General features: G+C 41.0%; 2 protein-coding genes across 4 annotated transcripts in view; both read left to right on the forward strand.

Annotated features, from left to right (window-relative positions):
* Window positions 1-1,573: 1,573 nt before the first annotated feature.
* Window positions 1,574-26,571, forward strand: part of mob2a (MOB kinase activator 2a) — an 82,782-nt gene continuing 57,784 nt past the window's right edge. Inside the window, exon 1 of one of the 2 annotated variants that reach the window (XM_077516045.1) lies at window positions 1,574-2,210. In XM_077516045.1, the coding sequence (XP_077372171.1) occupies window positions 2,194-2,210 (17 nt within the window). In that variant the 5' untranslated portion in view covers window positions 1,574-2,193. Of the gene's footprint in view, window positions 2,211-22,796; window positions 22,984-26,571 lie in introns of those variants that run through there. The other variant, XM_077516042.1, reaches the window with a different exon arrangement.
* Window positions 10,419-18,531, forward strand: LOC144015742 (uncharacterized). Of its 2 annotated transcripts, none has more exons than XM_077516033.1 (13): window positions 10,419-14,677; window positions 14,773-14,826; window positions 14,918-14,986; window positions 15,066-15,156; window positions 15,232-15,574; window positions 15,906-16,188; window positions 16,374-16,607; window positions 16,814-16,905; window positions 17,106-17,210; window positions 17,309-17,502; window positions 17,713-17,877; window positions 18,009-18,253; window positions 18,354-18,531. In XM_077516033.1, exons 3-13 carry the CDS (start codon window positions 14,953-14,955, stop codon window positions 18,386-18,388), a joined length of 1,821 nt encoding a protein of 606 aa, XP_077372159.1. In that variant the 5' UTR covers window positions 10,419-14,677; window positions 14,773-14,826; window positions 14,918-14,952; the 3' UTR covers window positions 18,389-18,531. The 2 variants fall into 2 exon arrangements, with proteins under 2 accessions (XP_077372159.1, XP_077372158.1); XM_077516032.1 differs by having other exon boundaries at window positions 10,425-14,677; window positions 15,061-15,156.

Below are 26,571 nucleotides of genomic sequence, written 5' to 3' on the forward strand. Positions count from 1 at the left end.
TTTTAATGTTCTGTAAAGCGCTTTGTGACAGTTCAGGCTGTTCGAAAGCGCTATATAAATAAACTTGAGTTAAGTTGAGTTGAGTTATTGAATGTTATTTTTTAACTATTCCATATGTCAGAATGAAACAATGATCGGCACAACCTGTGTAAAGCATCACCAGTCATATAGAAGTGTAGACTGTGGTGTGAAAGTGGAGATTTTTCGTGACTCACCCACAGCTAAGGGGATAATCTGCTCCTTAGTGGTTTAAAAACATGGTACTAAATAAATAGTCAAAGAGAAGTTTGAGTTTTTATTGATATATATATATTTTTTTTACCAATTAGTTACACAAACATGATCAATAAACCATCCATCCATCCATTTTCTTGACCGCTTATTCCTCACAAGGGTCGTGGGGGGTGCTGGCGCCTATCTCAGCTGGCTCTGGGCAGTAGGCGGGGGACATCCTGAACTGGTTGCCAGCCAATCGCAGGGCATCAATAAACCAGGCAAAACTTTATTGTTGATGAAAATACACCTCAAGTCTGATGTACAGTGTTTTCCGCTGGGGTTAGGTTCCAAAAAATACCTGAAATTCGTGAATTTGTTAGCACCCCACAAGTCATATTGCACACGCTTCACCCCAACTTCAAATTTTTGCTAACATAAATAATAATTTATGATTATAAAGTCTGTTTGGTCCAAAATGAGCTTACATATTCTTTTTTTTTATTTGTCTTAATATTTTCAAATGTTTAAACGTTTTTTTTTGTTTTTTTGTTGTTGCTTTGAATAAAAAAATAAATAATCGTTTTGAATAATCGCGACTTCAATTATTACCACAATAATCGTGATTATTATTTTTTCCATAATCGAGCAGCCCTAGTACATTGCATCCGATTGTAAATTGAGACTCCCCATGAGGAATGCAAATCAATGAATGATGTTGCGACTTTCGGTTTGTGCCATCAGGGGTCGCTGCACAGTCACTCGCACTCTTGACGGAAGCAACTCAAAAACAAACAAACAAACAAACAAACAAACAACCCATATTTACATATTCAGTCAGTGGCTGTCAATTGAAAAACAGCGCAGACCCTGTGAAAGACAACATAGAGTAAATTTATCAAATAAAAATTACGAGGGCATAATTTGGGGTTCCCTACTCCCCAACTAGATTAAAGGCAAGGTCGTGAACACGAAAAAATATATATATATGGCACAGTCACGTGACGTCATAACGTCAGATCGTAGCACTTTCAAAGGATGGCTCGCTCTGACGTAATCCCAAAAATACTCATAGTCGCTAGGGGGCATATTTGCATTGTTTCCCAATGCCACCCACCCCATGAATATAGATAGCCCACTATTCATTGTGTTTTTTGGCCTTTCAGCTAACTGACAAGCATTTTCACATATTTTCAAACGGAAACAATTCGCAGTGCTAACTTCACAATCAATAAAAAATGAATCGAGATGATGAAAACGTTGCACGCATTTGCAACTAAACAATCTAAAACTGAGCAAATTAAGCCGAAAAAAGCTCGTGCGATGTATGCTTCAAAGCATCACATGTTATATAGGCGTTTCATTGCTTCCAACGTTCCACATTCCGTACGCGCGTTGCGCGCACAGCAGCGGCACAGTCGGAGTGGCTCGGCTCTGTGTTTACTTCCGCACCTCGACGTGAGAGTGGCTCACAGGCAGAGAAGCAGCAGTGGCAGGCAGCCTCACTGGACCCTCAAGCTGTCAGCTAGCACCGCGGCACTCATACGAGCTTTCATGACACAGCTTGCCGGGTTTGGCCCAGCGGCATCCCGACACTCAAGTCTTCATTGGGCGCACCGGTCCGGACCCCCTTCCCCTCGTCTCGCGCGCCTCAACCCCGCTCTGTGTGCAGTGTTCCCCGACTCAAAGTCGCTCAATACTTCCAGGCTGCCCCGCTGCCTGTGATAGTGCCTCTTCATGATCCGCGCTAGCAGAGGAGCACAAGGACGGTCACTCGGAGCGTGAGCGCCGTTTTCTGTCTGGACGGCTGGCGGGGGAGAGTCAACGGACCCCCGGGGAGAGCGTCAGGACTCTGCGACGCAAGGCAAGCCGGGCAGCGAGGCAGTCGGCCGGATAAAGTAGGGGGGGTGGGGGTCGCCTCCGACTCCTGGCGTTATCCCCTGCTAGCTAGCTTTTGCTAAGCTAGCTCCAAACAGCACCATGGACTGGTTAATGGGGTGAGTACACATGGCTTCTTCTCATGACAGGTCACCTGCCCACAGTTTTCATTGCTGACGCTACGGGCTTGTCACCGCTTTATTTGTCACAATTCCGGTGGACTGTCTTGTTGAATTCCCTGACATTCTAGCCCGGCGAGGCTACCTCGATAGCTAAGCTGGCAGCGGGCTTCACCTGCAACGATAACGCGACCTAGCCAAGGACCGAGAGTTTTTATTTTCGTATCTTTGCAGTGTCTTGTCGCCTGTCCTAAACGACAGCATCCACATTTGGTCCTGTCTTTATCGAGGACAGTTTGCTGCGTGGGGTGCTTATTTATAGCGATGATTACACAGTAAAGTGGCTAACATTAGCAGCGTCCTGCTAAGGCGGCTATTGCCCAGGCAGCTGAGTGCAAGGTGCTCCTTCGCAGGCTCGCTCTCTTTACGCCAGTGGTTTCTCAACTGTTGTCACCTTCGGATCTGCAGTTTCTAAGTGTCGACACACTTTTATATAAGTTACAAAGGAGATCTATTGTTAAAAAAATATCCCATGAAAATATTAAAATAACAAAAAAAGGTTAGCATTTTCAAAGTGTATTTCAGAGCTTTAAACATATGAAGATAAACGCAACTGCATGTAAAAAAATAATACTATAAATATAGTTGCACAAAATGCAGACACAAAATTTCACTGGTGCATTTGCACTGATCTAATCTTTTTAGGAAAGTCCCTGACCTGGCATGTTTCGTGTGGTAATGTGCCATTCCACCCCAACTAATAAGGTTTCTGATTCTGATGCATGCCTGTCAAAATGATGCTATTTTCCAAATCAGCTATTTCACTGTACAGGGTGTCCTCCGTTTACAACATAGTTCCGCTGCAATGGCAGTGACATTCAGGCATTCAATGCTTCTGTAGCATAGATATGAACCATATGTACCGCATTGAGTGACAAATGACAATGCATTCTTACTTATTGCGCAAACTAGTTCATTGTGCACCGTTCGCAACCTCAAAATGTCATATGTCATACTGTCACAGTGGACCCACTCATTTTTTTTACCACCTGTATGTGACCCAGCCATAATGGGTCAGTGACCCACTTTTGGGTCCCAACCAACCAGTTCAGAATCACTGTTCTATGCTACTGCTGTTGGGAGACATGCTGTTCCACCCAATGTTGTTTCCCTGGGACATGTTGACAGTCATGGCTAGTTAGGCTCAATGAATGTCTGTTAAAAACATCACTGAAATATGGCAGTGTCATAATTTACTAACCTGTTTCCTTGTATTAAACTAGTTTAGAGTACTGTCTTAGTGTGCTGTCTTGAATTGTGTCAGTCTGTCAGATGTCATATTTGTAATGATAGACTGGGTTAAGGTGTGACTTTGCTGGATTTGTTACAGTATTTATTCAGTAACATATGAGCATTATAATTTTCCCGTTTTACAGTTTATGAAATAATTTCAGTGTCATTGCTGTTTTCATTGGAAGAAGTTGAGAAGTAAGTTTTGAGACGGTTTGTTTTACTGGTTCTTAACAGTACTGGCAGGCTGTTTGTGTTTGTGTGTACACCATTGAGCAGTGAGGGCAGGGCAGAGGAGGGGTGGAGGACTGCTGTCTGGGCTGCTTCTCCACCATGTGACATTTTGGCTGAGAGATAACGTTCAGCAAAACACATACAACAACAATATCAGCTGCTTTACACCAGTTTCATTTGTTCATTTCTTGCCTTTTTTTTTTGGAATAGCGAAATTATTTTTTTGTGTGTGATTGATTAAACAGGAAATTGTAACTTTTGTTGTTGTTGATTTACCCTTGTTATTGAGGAATCTTTTTTTTTTTTGACAGACCTTTCCATAGCTTTGTCTTCTAGTGGAAGAGCATTTTAATTGTTATATCTCTGACTGTTTGTCGCTATCACTGAAACATAACTAAATATATTATTTGTTGTAAATATTTTTTGCCCATGAGTTTCTCATGACATCCCAGATTATCTCTCATGGCATATTAAGTGCTACAACACACTGGTTTAGAATATTCTTCACTATAAAGCCATCCTTTTAGTTGCTTTTTATGTGAGTGCACACAAGCTGCTGGAAGGCCTTGTGTTTTCCTCCCTCCTAGTATGTGGAGCTGCTGTAATAATAACTTTGCCAATGTCACTGACTTAACTTTTGCCTTACTGGCTGCTGGCCAATTCATGAATCTATCTTCAATCTTCTTAATAATGTTGAACTGCAGCAACTAAACCCCACTAGAAGTAATAGCTGTGTTTAGGCATTAAGTGTTGCTATACTTAGTTATTGTTGCAATCTTAAGGAAAAGAGAATGTTCTGACAATCAGAATGATTGTAGAGATAACAGTTGAGTGCAGGGTGTATTCAATGGGCAGCCCCGGGGCTGTATTCTGGCCGCCTATTGGTGGCACCGGAACTATGTACTACTACTACTAGTGATGCTCCGATCGATGGGCCACCGATTGTGGTTGTCTATTTTTCGTGGAAAAGTACTTGATCAGCACATGTCGATCATTGCCAATCACAAAAAAAATAATCATCCGCAGCTCATACTTTCCAGCCTGCAGCCAACTAGACACCAGCCTGTGTCCAGTGTTGCGCCCCCTGCCTCTTTCCCTAACACTGCACGTTACAGAACAAACCAGACTGCACTGTGAGGTGACATCTTATGAGTGTTTTTCTGCCACAAGTCACTTGGCTGACTCTCAACAAAAGATCCGTGTTCTTTTCTTGTATTAATTCTAGAAATACTTATTATATAATAATATTTTTTTAGTATAATTGTTTTGCCTTAAAAAAAATTCCAGTGTTTCCATCCATCCATCCATCCATTTTCTTAAGACTTATTCCTCACAAGGGTCGCAGGGGTGCTGGAGACTTTCCCAGCTGGCTTCGGGCAGTAGGCGGGGTACACCCTGAGGTGGTTGCCAGCCAATCGCAGTTCTAGTGTTTCCATCCATCCATCCATCCATCCATCCATCCATCCATCCATTTTCTTGACCGCTTATTCCTCACAAGGGTCGCGGGGGGTGCTGGTGCCTATCTCAGTTGGCTCTGGGCAGTAGGCGGGGGACACCCTTGACTGGTTGCCAGCCAATCGCAGGGCACACAGAGACGAACAACCATCCACACGCACAAGCACACCTAGGGACAATTTAGTGCGCCCAGTTAACCTGCCATGCATGTCTTTGGAATGTGGGAGGAGACCGGAGTACCCGGAGAAGACCCACGCAGGCACGGGGAGAACATGCAAACTCCACCCAGGAAGGCTGGAGCCTGGACTCGAACCGGAGTCCTCAGAACTGGGAGGCGGACGTGCTAACCACTCGGCCACCGTGCCGCCTTCTAGTGTTTCCATTCAGGTTTATTTTCGCAATTCTTGGGAATTCAACTAAAAATAGGTGGATGTAAACGCACATGGAGGACAGGACACACAGATCTCAGCAGATCTCATAATTCAGAGCTCCGCCTACACGAGGCTTGAATGGTGCACGTCTTTCTTTGGTAGCAGATGTTGTTTGTTTCTCATTTAAACACACAACAAGCAGAAACTATGCAACATGCAACATCTCAACTCTATTGTCCTTTTACACAAATCCCATACTCAGTTGTTGATCAACAACAGTACTAACACTGTTCTGGTCTCTCACCCAAGCATTCTGGCTAATGTAGTACACAAAGTTTTGCCATCACAGCACAAGTTACCTCACTTCACTGATGAACACCTGCAGTCCATCCCTAGAATCAAAGAAAATATGCCAAGTATCCTGCTCAAAATATGACCAAAGAAGTACTGGGGGAAAAAAAGCATGTTCATTTTTTAATCAGTGTAATTTTGAGATATTTGTAAAATTTTGTATTTTAAATTTAAAGGGATTTATTTTGGAATGATTTTGTATGTTGTCAGTTTTGATTCATATTAATATGTAAAAACATTTTGGTTCAGATTGCTCAATTAATGTTTATCCCGTTCGGGCCGCACCTAAGATGTGGTTTGAGGTTTTGCCCTGTGTGCGATTGAGTTTGACACCACTAGACTCTAGTAGATGATAATAGTGAAAAAAAAAATAAACAATGAGACAATCGCCTTCTAAAATTCCGCTTTTAGTGTGACGCTGAAACTTTGGAACAGTCATACTGTCTGTATGTTGAGAATTCATGTCACGTCACATGTCTGCTGATAAAGCCCGATAGCATCTTTTAAGTGTTGACAGCTTGTGTTTGACTGTATGTTGAAGGCATCCGTTTGTACGGACCCAAATGCTCGCTGATACATTCGATTCAAGGAGGCTTTCTTTTACTACAATGGAACCTTGAAGGACAAACACAATATTTTCTAAGATGGTTATCATGTTCCGATATTTGCGGCTTCATAAAATGTTTGCGTCATTTAAAATAACAAAATGGAAATGTGTTGTCATTCATACCATTGCCATCAAAGAAATGTTTATTAACCATACATTTTCTATTGGTGGTATGACATTCGCTGTGCCAAAACCTGAGGAGGTACTATATAAAAGAAGAATGTGCAAGGAATAGTGGCGGAAAGGAAGCTACTGCGGTCAGAGAGGTTTATATAAAAGTTCATGATGGAGTATTTGATGAGGTATCTAGGCAATGGAGACATTAGCAGTTGCTTGGAGAAGGAGTGGAGTAGTTTACGAGAAAGCAGGAAGCTCCTGAGGGAATCAAATGGAGCTGATAACAACACTTCCCTAATGGTGGCAAGATAAAGGAAGGAGATGTTGTTGAAGCTCACGATATGTGACAAAGCTTTGTTTTTTGTGCAAGGGCAGCTGGGAGCTAGTATGCTTAAATAACACTTGTTATTTTTGCACTTGCCACAATTTGTTTGCAAGCCAGACGCAACACAGACAGTGAGCATTATTTCCAAGCTGAATGACCTCGTTTGTCTAGTTTCATACTTTAGACAGGACGTTGAATCATCAGGGAGATGCGCTACGCCTAAATGTGTCTTTTCCTGCCCGGTGAAATGGGCAGGCTTTGACAGATGTTTAATTCCCTTGATTTTGAGTGATGGCTCGGTAATGCTGGACTAAGAACGATGGATTGAAAAGTGCAGCAGCTCGGTGGCGTGAGCTACGGGCCGCCCAACCCATCCATAGTCTGAATGAACCTTTTAACTTGATTTGCATTACCTGTGTCTTAACGCGATACAGACATTCTAACATATTACTGCATCATCACTTTTCTGGTTGTTTTCTTACTCAGTCTTTGTTGCTAGTTTTATGTGGTTTTGTTAAAGGTCTTATCTGGGAAACACAATTGGAAGTTGTTTGTAATTGTAATCAGAACATATTCAGATTATATTTACATTATTTATGGATTTATTTACACACCGATTGTGATCTATAACCCTTATAACTCAATTGATAAAACAACTGAAAGCTTTTAGCGGTTGGAAATAAAATAAACCAATAATAACCTGCATAAATATGCAAATTGTTAAAGTAATACTTTGATGAAGAACCCGTGGCACGTTTAGATGTGGCAATATTTCCACATTGCCATCAAAAACACATATTGTGAGGGTATCTCCTGTGCACAACATCAAGATGTTTCGATGATGTCTGGACTCTGACTGAGCCATTACAAAATCGTAATCTTCTTTGGGGAATCCATTTTTGTTGTTGTTGGTTTGAATGTGTGATTTGGTCATTGAGATGCAAAAGTATGGAATTCCTCTTCATCTTCACCTTCCCAACAGAACATTGAAGGTTTTGCGCTTATGCTGACTGATATGTGAACAGTGTGTACAATTAGATAGATGGATGCCATGTTGGCTCTGTATGCTGAGCTGCAAATGAAGTGAAGGACAAAAGAAATCCTGATCGGCGTAACCATCTTATAAGCGAAGGAAATAAACTATAACATTCTCTCACTATGATGAAGAAAATCTAACGATAAGTGTACTACTGACGGAAATTGTCTTTATGCTAATTCTGGTGCAAGCATGTCTTCATTCATTTTGATATTGATTTATATAGCTTCACATTGTCTATAAACTTACAACTTAAAACAAGAAGAAAATATGTTTTCAACAATATAGTGTTGTATCGTACGATAGACAGGCGCTTTATATCCCATCCATGATGTATATCGTTATATATCACAACTGTAGTTGCTATACTTCCAAAATATGCTGTCATTACAACAGATTTGCTGGATGAGAAGAGAACTGTCCGATTTGTTTACTCCTTCATAAGGGAAAGCGCACAGCTCTATTGTATCCCGTCTCACTTTGTCTCTCTCGGCCTTTTAATTCCGTCCCGTTTCTCTCTTAGGACACTGATGTGCAGAGACGTGTGCGTGCTTTGCTACAGCTTGAGCTGGGCTTTCAGTTGTGGCAAGGCAGAATGTGTTGAACTGGCCCAGGGCAGCCACAGCCTCAACTCTCAGATGTTTACCAACAAGGCTGGCTGGCATGTTGGTGGGTAGACAGTAGAGTATGATGAACACAAGCAACGATTCTACTCTGCCTCCCCTGTGCATGTGTCAATGAATGATGGAAAGCTGCGGCAAAAGTAGAGCAAAATTGAAAGGTAGATGAATCATTTTCATCCATCCATCCATTTTCTTAACCGCATATTCCTCACAAGGGTCGCGGGGGTCTGGACCCTATCCCAGCCGGTTTCGGGCAATAGGCGGGGTACACCCTGAACTGGTTACCAGCCAATTGCATCATCTAACTTATACACTACTAATAGGGAGTGTTCAAAAGATGGTTTCTTATGGAAGTGCATGCTACTACTGACCTGGCATGCATATTTACACAATTTTCAGACATTTTGTAGAGCCTGGAACCTGGAAAACCCTGCAAGATTAAATTGATTTGGAACATGAAAATCTTGAAAATTTGGTAATTTTACACTTCATAATGTTCATTCTAGCTAGACAGTTTCAAACGGGGTAGATGAAATGAACTACAGGAGACAGGAGGTCACACTGCAGTCTGGCGTTTTTATTTTATTTTATTTTTTATTTTTTTTAATTCACTTTCTCGTTTAATCTCCACATTCAAGTACATACAGCCTCAACTCTCTTGTTGCCTTCTCCATCCGTTTTTCCCGCTGCTGTACCTACACAGGCCCACTCCAAATTCACACGTCATCTACAGCCCTCACAGTACCTTGCCTTGCTTGAGGAAGCGGCCAACCAGGAACGGGCGTGAAACCGGCCTATCAATCAGAAATGCGTGTTGGCACAGCAAAATTTATCCCGAAGCTTGTCTGGAAGGAAAACTTCTCCGGAACTTGGTGCACACATAAGACAATTTTAAGACTTTTAAGTGCGCCTTATAGTCATGCAAGTACGGTAAATTTTCTTCAAAACTTCTTGGGCGGCGGCCACTTTATTTGGGTGCCTCCCCCAAGTATTAACATAGTGTGGGAATCACTGTATCTTCTCATATCCCCACATACTACGACTGACTTGCCCCGTTGGTTGAAAAGAATGATTTTGGGGAATGTTGCTCATATTTACCATCGTGTTATGTCTGCGTTCCAACTAAAGGTAATGCGCTTGAACTCTGTAATTTAATGGCTAGTTTTCATAGACGAGAATTCTTGGAGCACAACAGACAGAGGGTGATACTGATATGGTGGAAAACAGAAAATGAGAAGGTAGGTAAAGCGAGAGAGACAGAGAGAGGAGGCAAATGATAGTGCAGTTCAGGCGATAGGTGAGATATGGAGATAGATGAGGAAGTAGCAGCATGGGTCAAAGAGTTAGATTGGAAACAGCAGAGGTCTGCAATAGAGGACAGAGGGGGAGATTTAACTGCAGGGGCCCAGGCTGCCAGACACAGACAAATGAGCCGTATACCAGGCAGGAAAAGAAACTGACCCTGCTGGACATTAGGGCTGGGCGATATGGCCAAAAAATAAAATCTAAATTATTATTTTTTTTTTCTGTCATTCTGGACGATTACGATTTTAATCGATTTTAATCAAAAGTTAAAAAAAAAGACATTTAAGCAAGGTTTGATTTATTCAAAATATAATCTTGTGCAAAATGTTCAGACAATAACGTACACTATTTTTTTTTTAATCAGTTTTAATGTAAATTTAACATAGCTTGTTAAAAAAAAAGCTACTCATATCTTTTGCATAACTTAAATTTACATAGCTTAATAACTTGTTCGGCAAACCTTGCACACACTTGTACTTTGCTCTACGTCGCTCTTGTAAAAGCCGAACCAATTCCATATAATAGACGTTAACATGAGTCCCTTTTCGTTGGTCTTCTGGAGCAGACATAATGTGCGCGCTGTAGGCAGCGTAGCGTTTGGCCGAAGTCACCAACAGGCGGTGATGTGGAGCTCCGGGTGATATGAAACCGTCACTTGCCTTTGATGCCGGTTGGCGCGGGTTGGCTTCGCCGCCTAGGAGACCGTGTAAAGGCCTCAGTATACTTCTGCGTCAGGCTCACGCGGAGTTCCGCTCGTGCGTTTGCCTTCAAACTTGTGCACAATACGCATCACTTTAATTAATTAATTTGTTTATTAATTTGTGTGCATGTTTGTGAGTGAAAAGAAAAGGGAAAAAAACAGGCGGTGATGTGAACTCCCTGTACGGCTTATTCCGGGGTCCTGTGCGCCTTCCGATGATGTCACATACCGCAGCTTCGCTATAGTAGGGTGACGTCATCAGCAAGCGCGCCAGCCACCAAGCGAAGGACCCCAAAACAACGAGCGTAAACAGAAGCGAGCCGCTCAAGGTATAGGATGTGTATTTATTTATAAGCACCTCGATTTCACGATTTAGCTCATTTCATCGTGGTACTTTAAATGGACGAATGAATCGAATTAATTCGATTTATCGCCCAGCCCCACTGGACATACTGTATATTTAAAAATGAGCTAATGAAATGGATGCATTTTTTTGTATATCTAAAAATGAATTTTAATCAATATTTTCCCATTGTCATGGTTGGCCTCTGTCAACTAGGCCTCGGTTGAGCTGCTGTTTGTGTGCAGAGCCATCAGGCTGTTAGCAGTGTTGTAAGCACACGATAGATTTTGCCCTTGGCTGTTGGGGCTAGGCCGCAAGGCTGCTCTGAAGTGTAATTGGATTAGAGATCTCTGTGTTGCATCAGGACGGGCGAGCCCAAGACATACGCACTCATGCTCACACACTTTACTCAGGCCTCAGAAAGTTCATCTCAATTTTTGAGCTTGTATTCATTGTTTTTTCCCCAACTTAATTTCTGATACGCTGTGCAGCCCACAACCTTACATAAGTGAGTCCTCTTCAATCATCATCAGTCGCCCCCTTTCCCTTGGCTGTTAAGTATTGTTTTTTCAATATCTGTGTTTATGTGAACATGTTGGCGGTTGTATGCATGATTATAATCAGCCCTGCTACCTACTCTAAATGGGATTACAGAGCGTTGGAGCAGGATGAAGGGCATAAAAAAAAAGTGTCAGAGAAAATGTACAACAGCAGTTAAGGACCCGAGTACTCCTACTTTGTTTTTACATTCTGCTGAGAAAGGAGTGAAGGAGCTACTCTTGACCTGTTTCAGATGGTGCACTTCCTGTTTAGCTTTGCACAGGAAATAAAAGGTCATTAGGATTTTATTTTTTTTTCCTGATTGCATTATTTAGTCCCCCCTTACAGTTTTGTGTCTTCTAACAAATCAATAAATTAGGTATGGCTTGTGTCATATGAGACCACCCATGTACAGTATTTTTGAAGTACGTTAGCGGGTTGAGGCATTACACTATTACTACCAAGAAGCTCCTCATAATGGATCTGACCTTTCCATATGGCCAGTGCATTGTTTAAGCTTCCTGCCACCATGACATTGAGGAAGAAAGTTGTGGAAGTTATTTTTGGATCATAAGAAGCAGTCGCAATGTTTTGAATAGGGGTGCACGATATTTATCGAACCGATAAAATATCGACCGATATGGGAAAATATGACAATATGTCATTTTCTATCGGCCCGATAGGTACATTTTAGCCGATAAAAATGTCCGATAGATTTAAAGTCTGTATACTGTTTGCCACGCGAGCAGTCCACAATAGACCAAGTCGTGCTGTTTACGTCATATGTAGACCACGTTGCGTTGATTACGTCATCTATCGTGCCTCTCACTCTCGTCCCTAGGTGTGCTTGTGAGTGTGGATGGTTGTTCGTCTCTGTGTGCCCTGCGATTGGCTGGCAACCGGTCCAGGGTGTCCCCCGCCTACTGCCCAGAGCCAGCTGAGATAGGCGCCAGCACCCCCTGCGACCCTTGTGAGGAATAAGCGGTCAAGAAAATGGATGGATGGATAATTTTACCTACCGTTTACCTCGTTCATCCTCATGTACTATAGCACTTAGGGTTGAATAAATGCATTCCTATTTCATACTGCATACATACATGAATGTTTTGTTTTGTTTTTTCCAGATAAACCAGTTGTAGTTCTATATTAATTTTCAAAATAACTTATTTTTTTTGTGTGTAATTATTTGTTAGCGAATTCTTCGAGAAAATACAAAAATACTCCTCAGCAGTTAGGGAAGTTAAAACTGGACATCACTTGACCCTACATAAAAACATGCAGCCAAATATTGGACCCCCATAAGTACACTTTAGTAAGTGTGTGTGCGTAAATACAGATAAGTCTGAAAGTTTGCATAACTGTAAACTGGGGAGTATCATCTGTTTGCATGTTGTGATAATTAAGATACACTAAGAACAGCCCCAAAGGGCATTTTCGGTTTTCAGCCGAAAGACTTTTGTCATCGAAGCACTGCGGCCTAAACAGGATGTTTACAAGCAAAAAATTCCCCTCAGCAGCAGCCAGCCATTGACCAGAATAGGTGTGAATAGTATTTTGGATTGGTGTATTGTGTTACGGTCAGATGCCTTGTGTTCAGCTCTTACAGGGAATTTGAAAATGTTCCGGAAAGGACGCAATGACAAACGCAGTAAATGATAAATTGGAGTTTACAAGTGAGTCTGTAAGTACCATGGGGCACGGGGCTGACAATTTGGAAACTGCCAAATGCCGATCATTTGTGAGAACGTTTGTTGATAGCATTGCATCTTCCCTCGTGTACAAAACAACCTTTGCTGCTCCACAGCTAGCTGGCTAGCATTGTTACTTAACAGTAGCCTCTCCTCTAAAATCACTAATCATCGTCTTCATGGCGATTAATAAGTTAATATTCTTAGAAGTATCGTTAGCATGAAAGGAGACAGACATGCGCAACTGGCGCTAACCTATAGTAAACCGGTGCTAAGCTATTCTTACATGTAGGCACAAAACACCGGAATATTGGATTGCTGCTGTGTAACTTTCACTCAAAGTTCAACTCTCAGGAACACGTTCTTTACAGCAGAGCCAGCAATCAACCGTGAACTCAAGTCCTACATTAAAGGTACACTCAGTATTATACAGTGGCATCTAGTGGTGAAACAATAAATCATTCGAAAAAAAAAAACAATTGTTTGTGTTAGTAGTATGTAAAAAGATATGTTGTATCGCATAAACGTACTTTTTTTAAATATAACGGTTAGTCTAGAAATCGCTAATTATCTTACATGTCCGAGCCGCGGCTTCTAGTGTCCGCCATGTTTCGCCGCCATCTTTCTGCTACGGGTGCCGTCAAAGACAAATTTCAGCAATCGATTTTCCTCTCGCGTTTTTCAACGCGGTGGCAGACGAACTTCCGGTTTGTGTGTCAACCCCCAATAAACGTAGAAGAAGAGTTTCCAATCCGCGTGGAGTACACAAGTATCACGCCATTGACCACGACAATAGCTTCGGTAATATATTTTATTACTGATTGTGTAAAACCGACATGGCTGACCACACATATGCTACTCGTTTCACGTCACCTACCGCACATAAACGTAAACGTCCTGACCGAAGACAGCGCGACAAAACAAGAATTTATATTGGCGCCACATTTGCCAGATGGAGAGAGTTGAGGACCAGACTGGGTCTGGAAAGTGACGCTGCCCTCGCCAGCTTTCTACTTGACCGGTAAGTAAGAGTACACTTGTGTTTGCGTTTTGAGAGTGACAAAACGTATGTCCTTTTCTAATTAATATGATGTATGCGCCATTGTTTTGCGGCCACTAGCTGTTGATGAGCAACTCCACACCACTCGAGCTATTCCGTTATGTAGCTACGGTGCTTTTTCTGCCCGAAAAAGTGATTCACGCTGGCAGGTTTTATTCAGATTAGAATTAATAGACACGCAAGTTATTAGTTATTTAGTGTAATTGGTTGTGATTTCGTGGGGATATTTCCACACATTTCAGTTGAGAATATAAAGCATAACTAAGGTTGTTTTGGGGGTTTGTTGGAAATGTGGTGACAAGGACTGCTGTTGTTGATTTTAGGCATGACAGTGTTATGAAGGCTTCAACCCCCATGAAAGCGAGGCGGCCAGAATTTGTGGCTCCACCGGCGGTGTCAAGCATTTCCAGTGGGACAGACAGGCAGGCTTATTTACCACACACACAAATGTTGCAAATATTTCTATGGTTTTAAATGAAGTTAAATTACATTTTTAATGTCTCATCTTCCTTTTCAGAGATGTTCATCTGAGTGCAAGTGCAAATCCTGAAATTGAACTCCTTGAACAAAGGTTAGCCATTACCATTTATTTCACTTTTATAACTTTGCAGTTCTGCCTTGTATTTATGTAAATGACACACATTTATTTTTTAAATCACAAGCCTACATGAGATGAGCATAGCTGAGGAAGAGTTGGATGAGGAGAAATTCAATGACCTCAGGAATAGCATGTAAGTAAGAGCCTTTTATTTTTCCAAACACAATTTTGGTAAACAATGTTTTGAAAAGACTTTATGTCTTTCAGTATAGATTGGGTAGATGATACTTCTGCAGCACATCCCAAGGGAAGTGAAGACCAGGACAGCTCTGATGAAGACTATGTGCCAGTGATTTCTTTGCGGTGTGTAAATAAACACATACTTATTATCCATTCCCTATGGATGTTTATGATGTAGTAAATTTGTCTGTTACGCAGAATGGGAGGTGCATTGAAATATGCACAGGACATCAATGAGCTGCCAATCATCGGTATAGATGATTCTGTGCACGATCTGTCCGGCATTGAAGAACCTACGGACGCACCTGAGACGCTGCCAACCCACTTTTTGCCAGACAATGTCAAAGTTGAAAAAGGAAAAGACATTGTTGATGTAAAGGCAGCTATTGTGTACGAGAACTGTCTGAGGCAATTGGTTGACTGGGTCAAACTACCCTTTGACAATTGTCCAAAAGGTTTGAGCATGGGAGAAAGGTGTGAAAGCTCTGCACCATTTAAAGTGGTCATTACTACAAGAGGGACAGCGATGAAAGTTGAATGGGTAAGTTTTGATTGTCTAAACAACTGAGACTGGACTCTGGATTTTTGCCAGTAGTTATGCTATTTAGCTGCTGCTGTTGTTGTTGTTGTTGTTTTTTAATGTAGGTGGTGATTTTGTTTGAAAAGATTCAGACCTTAATTAAGTTGCATGAACTTCCATTTTGAAGAATATCTGCTCTACCGTTATCTGGCTTGACTGAGTAACTGGAAAGGTGGATGAATTCACACTGTTTACTGGCCACAGTATTGATTTTTCAAAAGATTTTGTCAGTGTTTCATTTTTATTCACAAAGAAAATTTTAAATTTAAACATTTTATTCATGCCTTTTCAGATGTGTTCAAATGGCCACCAAGTGTGGTTTTGGGAAACACAGCCAAGGCTGAATTTTGGAATGCAGGCAGGAGATTTTATGCTCTCTTCTAATATATTACTGTCTGGAAACAACTACGCCAAAGTAGCCCTGCTATTCAAATTCATGAACTTAGGAATGGTAAACAGGAACACCTTCTTCACTGTACAAGACACATACTGCGTTGATGCCATCAAAGAGTTTTGGATCGAGAAAAGATCTGAATCCATTGCTTCCCTTCAAGGAAAACAGGTGGTGCTCCTTGGTGAGTGTTTCAATTGTAATCCAGTGACAGTGCATGATGACTGTAGTCACTTTTTTTTTTTTTTTTTATACACATGGCGACTGACAAGTATCAGTTGGTTTTATGCAGAATTTCAAGGTTTGCACTGTAAATCATGCGTGCATAAAATGCACTGTTGATGCAATAACATTTTTGATTACATTCAGGAGATGGACGGAATGATTCTCCTGGCCATTGTGCACAGTACTGCAGCTACACGACCATGGAGAATGAGACAAAGGAAATTATCTATGTCTCTACAGTGGACAAACGGGAAACTTGTTGGAACTCCAACATAATGGAAAAGGAGGCTTTCATTCGGACCCTGGAAAAGCTTAGCAAGGAAATACAGATTTCTGAAATCTGTACAGATGCGCATGTCCAGATAGCTGCCCTTTTGGGTAAGTGTTACATATATATTTGTAAATGAAAGATTTACTAACTGTTGGATGTGTCTGCTTGTATGTTTGTCTGTACCTTATGTGGTCACTGAAGTCCTACTAATGCGCATACAAATGTACCAGTATACATAATATGGAAGTGAAGACTTGTTTGTGAAAGTTTTCAGAAGTCAAATTTTCTTTGATAATACATGCTATGTTTGCAGACCCAGAGAAAGGGAAATACAAAGATTTGAAGATTCACCACAGCCTGGACATGTGGCATGGGGCAAAAAATCTGTCGAAGAAATTAGCTGCAGTAAGTTAATTGTTGGATGTAAATATGTGCATGAGGCATAGGCCAACATAGAGAAGATTGTTCATTGTAATTTTCCAAGAAACTGTTTCTTTTCCTTACCCTACCTTTTAACACAATGCACTGAAAACGCTTCCTGTACTTTTGGGTAAAATTTTAATTTTGTGAATAAATGTATTTTCCTACTCTAATTTGTCCCAAAGGCAGCAAAGGTGAAGGGCCAATCTCTTATTTTAGTATGGTTGAAAGACATAATCAACCATTTTTGGTGGTGCTGTAAGACAGCAGGAACAAGAGAGCAGTTCCTTGTGAGTACTAATTTCAACAGAATTTATAACCTATGTAAATAAAACTATTTATTTAGTACAGATTTTTTTTTCATTTGTTCTCTTTTTTTCCTATAAAGGGTCTTTGGATTGGCATACTGCACCATGTATGTAATAAGCACAGTTGGGCCCTTGGAAGCTGCCAGCATGGACATCTTGAAGAGGATCATGGAAAAGAATGGTTACAGCAAGATTCTAACGCCCACAAAGCTTTAGTTGACATCATTCTCAGCAAGCGCTGGTTGGGTACTGTCCACAAGTATCTCCACTTCAGGTAGATAATGAAAGATTTAGATTTATTCCATATTTCTTCTGGTTGACTGCTGCATCATGTCTTGCTTACAAATTTTCTTAAAAGTGGTTAGCTTTGTTTTCTTGTTTTACATGATGTATGCTATTGATGTTTTTCTGAAGAAAGACAATTCATTGATAACTAGTAATATGTTCTTTTTTCCCCCTTCTATTTTTGTTTTTGATACACTAGATCAACAGCCGAACTTGAGGGGTTCCAAAACCATCTTCTCATGTACACAAGCAAACGACAAGCATTCACTCCCCCTGTTTATGAGGCAAGGGTGCTTCTGGCAGCCTTGGATTATAACTACCACCGCAATCTACCGACACTCACGACATCTGAAGGCAATAAAATGTAAGTTCTCAAAATGATCTTTTCAGTGTTGATATTATTTTGTCCTCTGTATCTATGAATTGTTTTGGCCACAGACTGTTATGATCTTTAGTCGCTGTAACTTTGAATTGATGGTATTGCTGTGGTTGCAGTTTCAGGAGAAAGTACAACAAGAATGCCAGACGATACACACTGTATGCACTGAAAGAAGGGAAATCATACAAATACATCACCGACCTTCAAGAAAAAATCATCAACGGGAGACTCAGTAGCCAAGTTGGAATGCCCCGGAGGAGGACACTTAGGATGGAGGACCCCAGAAGGCTTGGTGTTGTACCACCAGTACCTCCGCCTACCATATCAGAGCTGCAACAAACTCAAGTCAGCCGAGGTCTAGGTATGTGATTTACATGTGTACAGTATTACACACTACATGGACTTTTTGTCTGAGTCAATATGGACTGGTCGTATGTACAAGCACCATTTGTTCTACACAGGACTTGCTGACCAGGTGGCGAAAACCATGGAGTGACTCCCCCCTCGCTTGCCTCAGCAACCCTGTGGCCTTTGAGGAATCTATCATCGTTGTTGGGACCATGCACTCCACAATTCCATAACATGTACTTGTGCAGTCAAGGAGCATGTAAATCCGATAATAAAACCATCAAACATTGATGTAACTTTATTATTACTGCAGTCTGTCCCACAAACAAATGGACTACCCCTCCACTAGTTTTAACATCGTAGAGTGGGCGAAAAGTAGGGTTACAGGTCTATGTGTTCTGGAGAGTTTGAGGAATATTGCAATATTAATGGGGGACAATGGGAGAAAAAAATAAAAATCCTGCTATTGATGTAATCAGATATTTTACTTGTGTACAACGCAGACCTGCTATGTAACACTACTTTTGGCCCAAACCTGTGTTTATTTGCTGTATACAGTATTAAAATGCACACAGCATTTTGGTACATTTCTTTACCAACTGCATTTCATGTAGCTCATTATATTCCAATTATTTTTTTTCTCATGTTGACTACGGTATAATATTTGAGTAGTTTTGTTTTTTGTTGCGGGCGGCACGGTAGTCGAGTGGTTAGCACGTCCCCTTCCCAGTTCTGAGGTCTCCGGTTCGAGTCCAGGCTTGGACCTTCCTGGGTGGAGTTTGCATGTTCTCCCCGTGCCTGCGTGGGTCTTCTCCGGGTACTCCGGTCTCCTCCCACATTCCAAAGACATGCATGGCAGGTTAATTGGGCGCTCCGAATTGTCCCTAGGTGTGCGTGTGAGTGTGGATGGTTGTTCGTCTCTGTGTGCCCTGCGATTGGTTGGCAACCAGTCCAGGGTGTCCCCCGCCTACTGCCCAGAGCCAGCTGAGATAGGCGCCAGCACCCCCCGCGACCCTTGTGTGGAATAAGCGGTCAAGAAAATGGATGGATGGATGTTTTTTGTTGCCCCCCCAGTGCCTTAGATTCATTAGCATAGTACCATTTATAATAATTATCCAGGCTGTTGATGTTTTACATTTCTAGACATGTATTATAGTGTTAGGTTGAATGAAGACTGCATGTTGGCTCCAAAGGAAATTTTTTATATATACTAACATTTTTAGTCATTCAACACCAACAACAAATCAACACACTAACAACATACAGGTTAAACTAAATGCAACAAACTGGTGTCATACATGGCATAATTATATCCCAGGTAAAAAACCTTTGTAATGTTCTTGGGGATCTGGGAACGTGTCTCTTATTTTCCAAACACAACAGCTTGGAATTACTCGCCGATTCCCTGCTCCCAGTGACCCATGCTGCCAGAAAACAAAGTGACGATAGGCAGCATATCTAAATTCTTTGTTGTCGTCACCAGGCTCCTTTGTTCCGCCCAAAACGGTGACATCCTCCCTGTACTGTCTGTGAAGCCGTAGGATACCAGCATTGAGGCAGTACAGTGTGAAGTGTGGTAGTGTAGATATGCAGTTAGCAGGTTCTTGACCACAGCATCTGCGCTCTGCATCCGTTGGCATTTCTCTGCAGAGGCCACAAGTACACCAAGGTACTGCAGTCTGGGATCCAGGTAAATCACGGTGGTGTTGATGTATCATCAATGTGTCAAAAAGGAGTCCTGGCTGTCTTTCAATCAGCTGGACTAGAAGATTTTTATGTTCCTCCAGGGTCATTTCCTGTACGAGTCTCTGTAAGAAGGTAATAATATTATGTCAGATTAGGTAACAAACTGAACTGAAAATCGTTTGAGCCAATGAAGTACACATTACATGAACTAGATTATTTGTGAAATCCATATAGAATTCTGCAAATTAAAATATACAAACATCTTTTGTATCTTCAATCAAAATTTCAATCAATGAAATACAATTTAATCAAAAATTAGTAAAATTGCTTTGTGACAGCGGCAAATTGGGAAACAAAATTTTTCAACATGGTGACAAATCATCATTTGAGTAAAGGCTTGCGAATGCTTTTGTAAACAGCACTTTTCTGAGTGGCTGGCTTGATATCAATAATAGACGGGGGGGGGAGAACAATTATTATTATTATGATTTGGTATTTACCATTCCGGGAAGTTGCAGATGTGTAGCCTAGCTAACTCGACTATTTTGAATATACTAAAAATAGCAAACGATGTAATCTAAATACCAGATTTTCCAAACAAAGATATATTTTGAGCCATTCCCATCCATGCTCGATAGGATGGATTTTTTTGTTTGTTTTTTCCTGTGCTGACATGAGTTTTTTGCTACGAACCTCTATTATTTCAATTCTTTGACTTCTCAGTGCCTCCACTCTGTCATCCTCAACACGGATACGTGGTCGTCGCCGTAGACTTGAAATACGGCGTCCTCGTCCTCTGCCTCGTCGTCTCCCTCGCCCCCTCCCTCGCCCTTTTTGGGACGGTGCAAATGTCTAAACACGAATATACTTCAGTGTGCTCTCTGTTGCATGGTTTAGTTGCACTAATACAGGTAGACATATATGGCATTTAGCGATAGTGTAAGTACAGTATTTCCTTAGAATGTAAAAAAATAAAATAAAATAATAAAATGTCTGGTTACGTCTGAAATTAATCACTATCACAAATTTAGGGATCTGTACAGTATGTCTAACAAATGCAATGCACTTACTTCGTCACTTGAAGGAATACTCGATGTCGTTTGTGAAGACATGTTGCTTCTGTGTTGGTGAAATTGATGGTAGGCCGGCGAAGTGTGGTCTCTCTGGGACGCCGTAGGTCGTGTGCTTAAAATCATTGCATTATCTTGTTTGACCGATAGATGGCGGTCGCGAGCTACACACTGCGGCTTTAAGACTTTCGGTGGGGCCCTGTTGGGCCACCATGAGCCATGTTGTGGTGACCCTGCAAAAACTGTCATTGGCTCGATAAGATTAGATGACTATTCCTGGGGATCTGGCTGGTACCGTCCCAGGTATTGGGTTGGGGGCGAGACCAGCCTTCTTTCAACGTATCACATACTTGTAAAGGCGGCCAATACCAGTCACAACTCAGAATATTGAATATTTATTATTTAAAAAAATAAATAAATAAAAAAAGTAACATGTTGATTTAATGGTCTTAATTTATGAAATGTGTTCTGGTCTGGTTGGGCCAGCGTCAATGAACTTTGGGTGGCCTGACACTGTCATGTACTTGCCCCGGGCCATGGAGCCACTGTTAATGTAGAACCCCAGGCCTGAGATTTAACCAACCAGGCTACCTCTCCTGTTTACAATCTCTTACTTTCCGGCACACAATTTCCCTCTTCTCATCCTTAAATTACTTCACAACATGCTTCCAATAAATTGCAGTGAGATCTATGAGGCTGGGAGGCAGTTCACATCTTATCAGCACCTTCGGGAGACTAGTCTGACATCCTGGAAAGAAATTCATGTTGAAGCTGTTCAAGAACTCACAAGTTCAATGAATTCAAGAGTTGTGGACCTGCTATCAAATAAGAGCTTCTATGTTAAATTGTAACTTGACCTGTTAAGATATTTTTGATTGAAATAGCTTTTGATCTCCGCCAATACGATCTCCTATGCTGCTAATTCAATAAATGACTATTTTCAGTTCTTTACAACCTATACAATGTCTGGAAACACTGCTGTGCATAATAATTTGAAACCGTGCATTTTAAGAAAAACTGTTTTCATTGTTGAAAAAAATGTGTGCTCTTGTTATTCTTGTGCAGTTGATGACTTTAAATTATGACTACAAATTGCATAGAAAAGCATCATTTGCATAATAATTTGGAATGTATGTGTAGTAGAAAAATAGCAAGTATTGCAAACTGAGGTGACACTTTGGGTGTAGTATTTGCTCGGGCTGGGAATCTTTGACTGTCTCACGATTTGATTCGATTACGATTTTTGGGTCTACGATTTGATTCAGAATCGATTTTTGATTCTCGATTCAAACGATTTTCGATTCAAAATTATTTGATTGACAAATGATTTCTGCTTCAATTTGCATATATGCACAACATGTCATGATCTACTCCAGTCTGCTTTGCAGGACAAAATGACAAATAGAGACATTAAAGTGTCTTATTTTAGTTTTTTTTTGTTTTTTTGTTTAAACATTTATTAATTTTGTTTTGTAAGTGACTTTTTCCACAAAAACAGCATGTGGGCTACAACTGCCTTTTCCCCTTCTTCTTCATTTCTAATTTAAATAAAATCGATTTTTGGATATTAATATCGATTCGATTCGATTCGATTCATAAATGAGAATCTCGTTTCTTTTATGAATCGATTTTTTTTGGCACACCCCTAGTATTTGCCCACCTCAGTACATGTGACTGTACAATGCAGGGCAGGCTCCACACACTGGGGAGTGTGCTGCTGATTTATTATCGTCTGTGAGCCGGGTAAATGAGGCCAAGTGAGATGGAAGAGATTAGCTTACATAAAGAGCAATGGAGAGAGAAGTTCTCGGAAGCGAGCAATGGCTCTTGACCTCCTACTTTTTTACTCATGGATTCAGTTCACAATCCTCAACTAAGCTGCCCTTGCGTTCAGCCGGGCCTTCTCCTTGTAGATGTGCATCATTCCATGGACGGCACTAATTCTGTTGAGCTTCTTTGAAAAGGACTCGTGTTGGGGTGGGAGCAGGTTTGTGCGATGATTTATCATCGATATGTATCACGATATATACTTGATCAATATCAGTACAAAATATATTTGATAAACATGTTTGATAGAAATGAATCTGGAAAATAAATCTTACCCCGGCATTCTGCATGTTTTAGACAGAGGATACAGTATGCTGTTAGATTTATGCCACATTTACAAGCACATAAGAGGAAATTTTGATTACAAAATTATATTTTGAGACTAACACCTCCGAATCGATGGAGTAGAAGTCCTGGATTTGGCTGTCTTTGACGAGCTAGCTTCGACGTTTTGTTCAGCTAGCTTTGATGCTCACCATCGCCATGTAGTCTCAATCAGTGAAATGTCCGTAATGAGCCTGTGAACAAGTTAAAGTAGACCTAATCGTCCACTATAAAGCATACACTCAAACAACGTATTAGTTTGCTATGCTTACATTGCATTAACGATGAATTCAATGTTAATGTAACTCTTATCGATACTGCTTTGAGGTAGCCTCTTGCGCAAATGATTTCTTTACTTTGCTTTTAAATCTCTTTAAAGCTGTCCTATGGGGGAATTTGCCCAAAAATATCTTTACAATAGCTTTATTATTTGACCATTTGTGACTCACCTCGAGGACCGGAACTGGTGATCCCTGCTCTAGCCAAGAGTTTTCAAACTATATTCGGTTTTGAATTTTCCGCTCGCTATCGGCGGATGTGACATTGTGCATATTGTGTACGCAAGAATGGAGTGTGGGGTGTCATTTTTCGGCCACAGCTGGCAGTGAAATTCAATTTTCCACATTGGGCAGCTTTAACTCCGTAACTGCCTTTAGATGTACTGTTAATTGCAGTATGTGAAGCATGTTGAGTTACTTTGTGTATGAAATGTACTATAAATCAATGTTTGTTTTTTGTAGATATTGCAGAGGTACCGAAATATTTTCATTTCTTATTAAACCCCCAACTATAATAATACAGCTCCTAGATTTGGGGTCCTTTTTTCTTGCAAAAAAAAAAAAAAAAAGTGTTATTCACAGGATTTTAAATTAAGTCCATTTATTGAAAGTGCTGTTGAAGTTACCGCTGTATTGTTCTGAAAAGATAACCATTCGCAAATGTTCAGCAGTTATAAAGCTGGCAAACCAACTGTCAAAGGATGCTGCACTTCCAGTTTGGAAACTTGTGACAGAAGATGCTTTCAAATGTAGAAGTGCTGTCACTAACGATTTTTTTAAAAATCGACTTGCCTATCAATTATTCCAACGATTAATCGACTAAAAGCCCCGACCCCCAAATTTAAAAATAAATAAATAAGTGAATATTATTTACCTGAATTTGAATTTAGTGGATATGAATACTTATTGTTCCTTATCTTCTCTGCACACATGCACATATTAGCCAAACACCAACAAAATTAGCCTATGCTAAACGATTATCAATCGGGATTAGCATTAGCCCTGAATAAACTCGAATTACTTACTTGGTGTACTTTTCCTGAAAATCGCTTAGAATTACTATCGCGGCAACACATCATCAGTAGGGTAAAACTAACCTGTCTCACGACGGTCTAAACCCAGCTCACGTTCCCTATTAGTGGGTGAACAATCCAACGCTTGGTGAATTCTGCTTCACAATGATAGGAAGAGCATAGTCCAACATAATGAAAAATCCAATTTGATCACAATATTAACGCGCTTCATCTTCATCATATATTTACTAAGCCTAATGTGTTGCTTGTCTCTTTCAAACATATTGAGTTGTCGAAGCCTACAATAGCCATTGATGCAGCATACTGTAACCGGTACCGCACACGCACAGAAAGGTTTTCCAAATAACTCACGTTATGCTCCATGATCCCGCTCCGTCACCCTAGTTCCATTCCATCCCATTCAAGTCCATAAACGTCTGGAAGTCTTGCTCTGCTTAACAGGAAGTAGATATGCGTTAGGCTACCCACCATCTTACGTGTGTCTGGCCGGCGGCAATAAATTCATCAAAGGTCTTATTTATTTAGCGATTTTGACGCGGAATGTTTTGTTACAAACATAAGACATGTAATGATGTTAATTGTCTCCCTTTTCAGCCTAAAGAGACCACAAACAAACCCTAAGAAGCATCTTAGTTAGTAGTGGTGAATCGAAGTCCGTCAGCAATAAGTGTCCGTACAGAACAAAAAAAATATTAGTTCCAGGCGTCCCAGCAACAGCCAGGTGCTGCATATATGTTTTTGAAAATGATTAAAATAGCTTCGACCATGCATTTTTGCGTCGACCAAATTGACTTAGTCGACTTTTATTCCCAGCCCTAAAATGTAAGCAGTGGTGTATAACTTGTCTTGATATGTTTTGCAGCCTCCTCTAAATGTTACAAACATATTGTTCTTTTATCAGTCGACATGCTTCTTTTGGACTCTCCCCAACTGTAGTAAAAGCATGTTCTCACCAAATCATTGCCTCAGTTTCCTTCACAGGCTTCCTGTTAATACTGGTGTCAAGACGTAGAATGGCAAAACAAAACCTTCGATGCTAAGTTGCTAACACTGTGTTAGATTGCGCGATTGCCCCCCGTGAGGGAGCAAACAAGTAAGCGACGCCCCCACATCCGTCTCATGTATGCTCGGAAAACAGAGGTTAGGTTGGTCTCTACTATTCAGTTCATGTGCATTTCTGTGACCGACTTGAGATGGGAGGCCAATCTCTGCAGTCACTCTCGATTTGTGTAATGAATAATAATAATTAAAAAAAAAATCAATTTTCAGCTTTGTTTAGCTTCTTGCACCCAGTGGTACACATGAATGTTGGTGGAGGTTGGCGGTCTGGCGGTCTAGTAAATGTCAGATCTGCCTTCTTTCCCTTTCATGATGCTGCGCTTGAGATTGTTACGTTTGAATGTCACCTATCTACATTCTGCAAGCAACCATTGCTTGTTCTGCTTGTATTCGTCATGTACACCTGCATCCTCTTGTTTGCATATGACCTCATGTTTGACTATGTGTGCACCCCCTCTCTCATCACATCACACTGTAACAAATGACCCCCCACCCTCCTCATTGTTCACAGGAAGTCTTCGTCACTCACTAAAGGCAAACACAGGAAGTGCTGCCTTCCCTTGCCAACTGCTTGTCATTGAGCTGTCTTTATCAGAATGCAGCAGTGTGAGCTTTTGGCTCATACCACAAGCGTCTTGGTCTGTTGCATGCTGTGCTTGTGTATCTCTGTGGGCGCCGTGTTTTCACTGAAGCCTGACTTGTGCAGCTGTAGTGGCTGCTGCTTTTCTGGAGGTTTTGTCCACTATGCATATCTCTAAGTACAACTATGCAGTGGTTTAACTGCCATGCTAGGGTATCTTATGGCGTACCATTTACAGACATTAAAAACAAATGGCTAAAAAATATCTGCACTGTAAGTGGATTTATTCACACTGCACCGAGGCTTGAATGTGTACTCACACAACTGTTGCATAACCAATAGTTAACAATTTAGCTATGGGCACACTTCCATATGCATGTGTCAGTATTCATGGGGGTCAGAAAGTGTTTTGATTTGAATTTTTATTTTGAACATGCATTAAAAAAAAAAATCAGCATTAAAAAAACATAATA

Source organism: Festucalex cinctus, chromosome 3 (genome assembly GCF_051991245.1).
Source record: "Festucalex cinctus isolate MCC-2025b chromosome 3, RoL_Fcin_1.0, whole genome shotgun sequence".
Taxonomy (NCBI): domain Eukaryota; kingdom Metazoa; phylum Chordata; class Actinopteri; order Syngnathiformes; family Syngnathidae; genus Festucalex; species Festucalex cinctus.

Excerpts from the sequence above, each read along its gene's own strand:
- LOC144015742 (XM_077516032.1), top strand. The coding sequence starts at position 14,592 with ATGAAGGCTTCAACCCCCATGAAAGCGAGGCGGCCAGAATTTGTGGCT. Across the intron at positions 14,987-15,060 it reads AATGACCTCAGGAATAGCAT|TATAGATTGGGTAGATGATA; the intron begins GTAAGTAAGAGC and ends TATGTCTTTCAG. Across the intron at positions 16,608-16,813 it reads CCAGATAGCTGCCCTTTTGG|ACCCAGAGAAAGGGAAATAC; the intron begins GTAAGTGTTACA and ends CTATGTTTGCAG.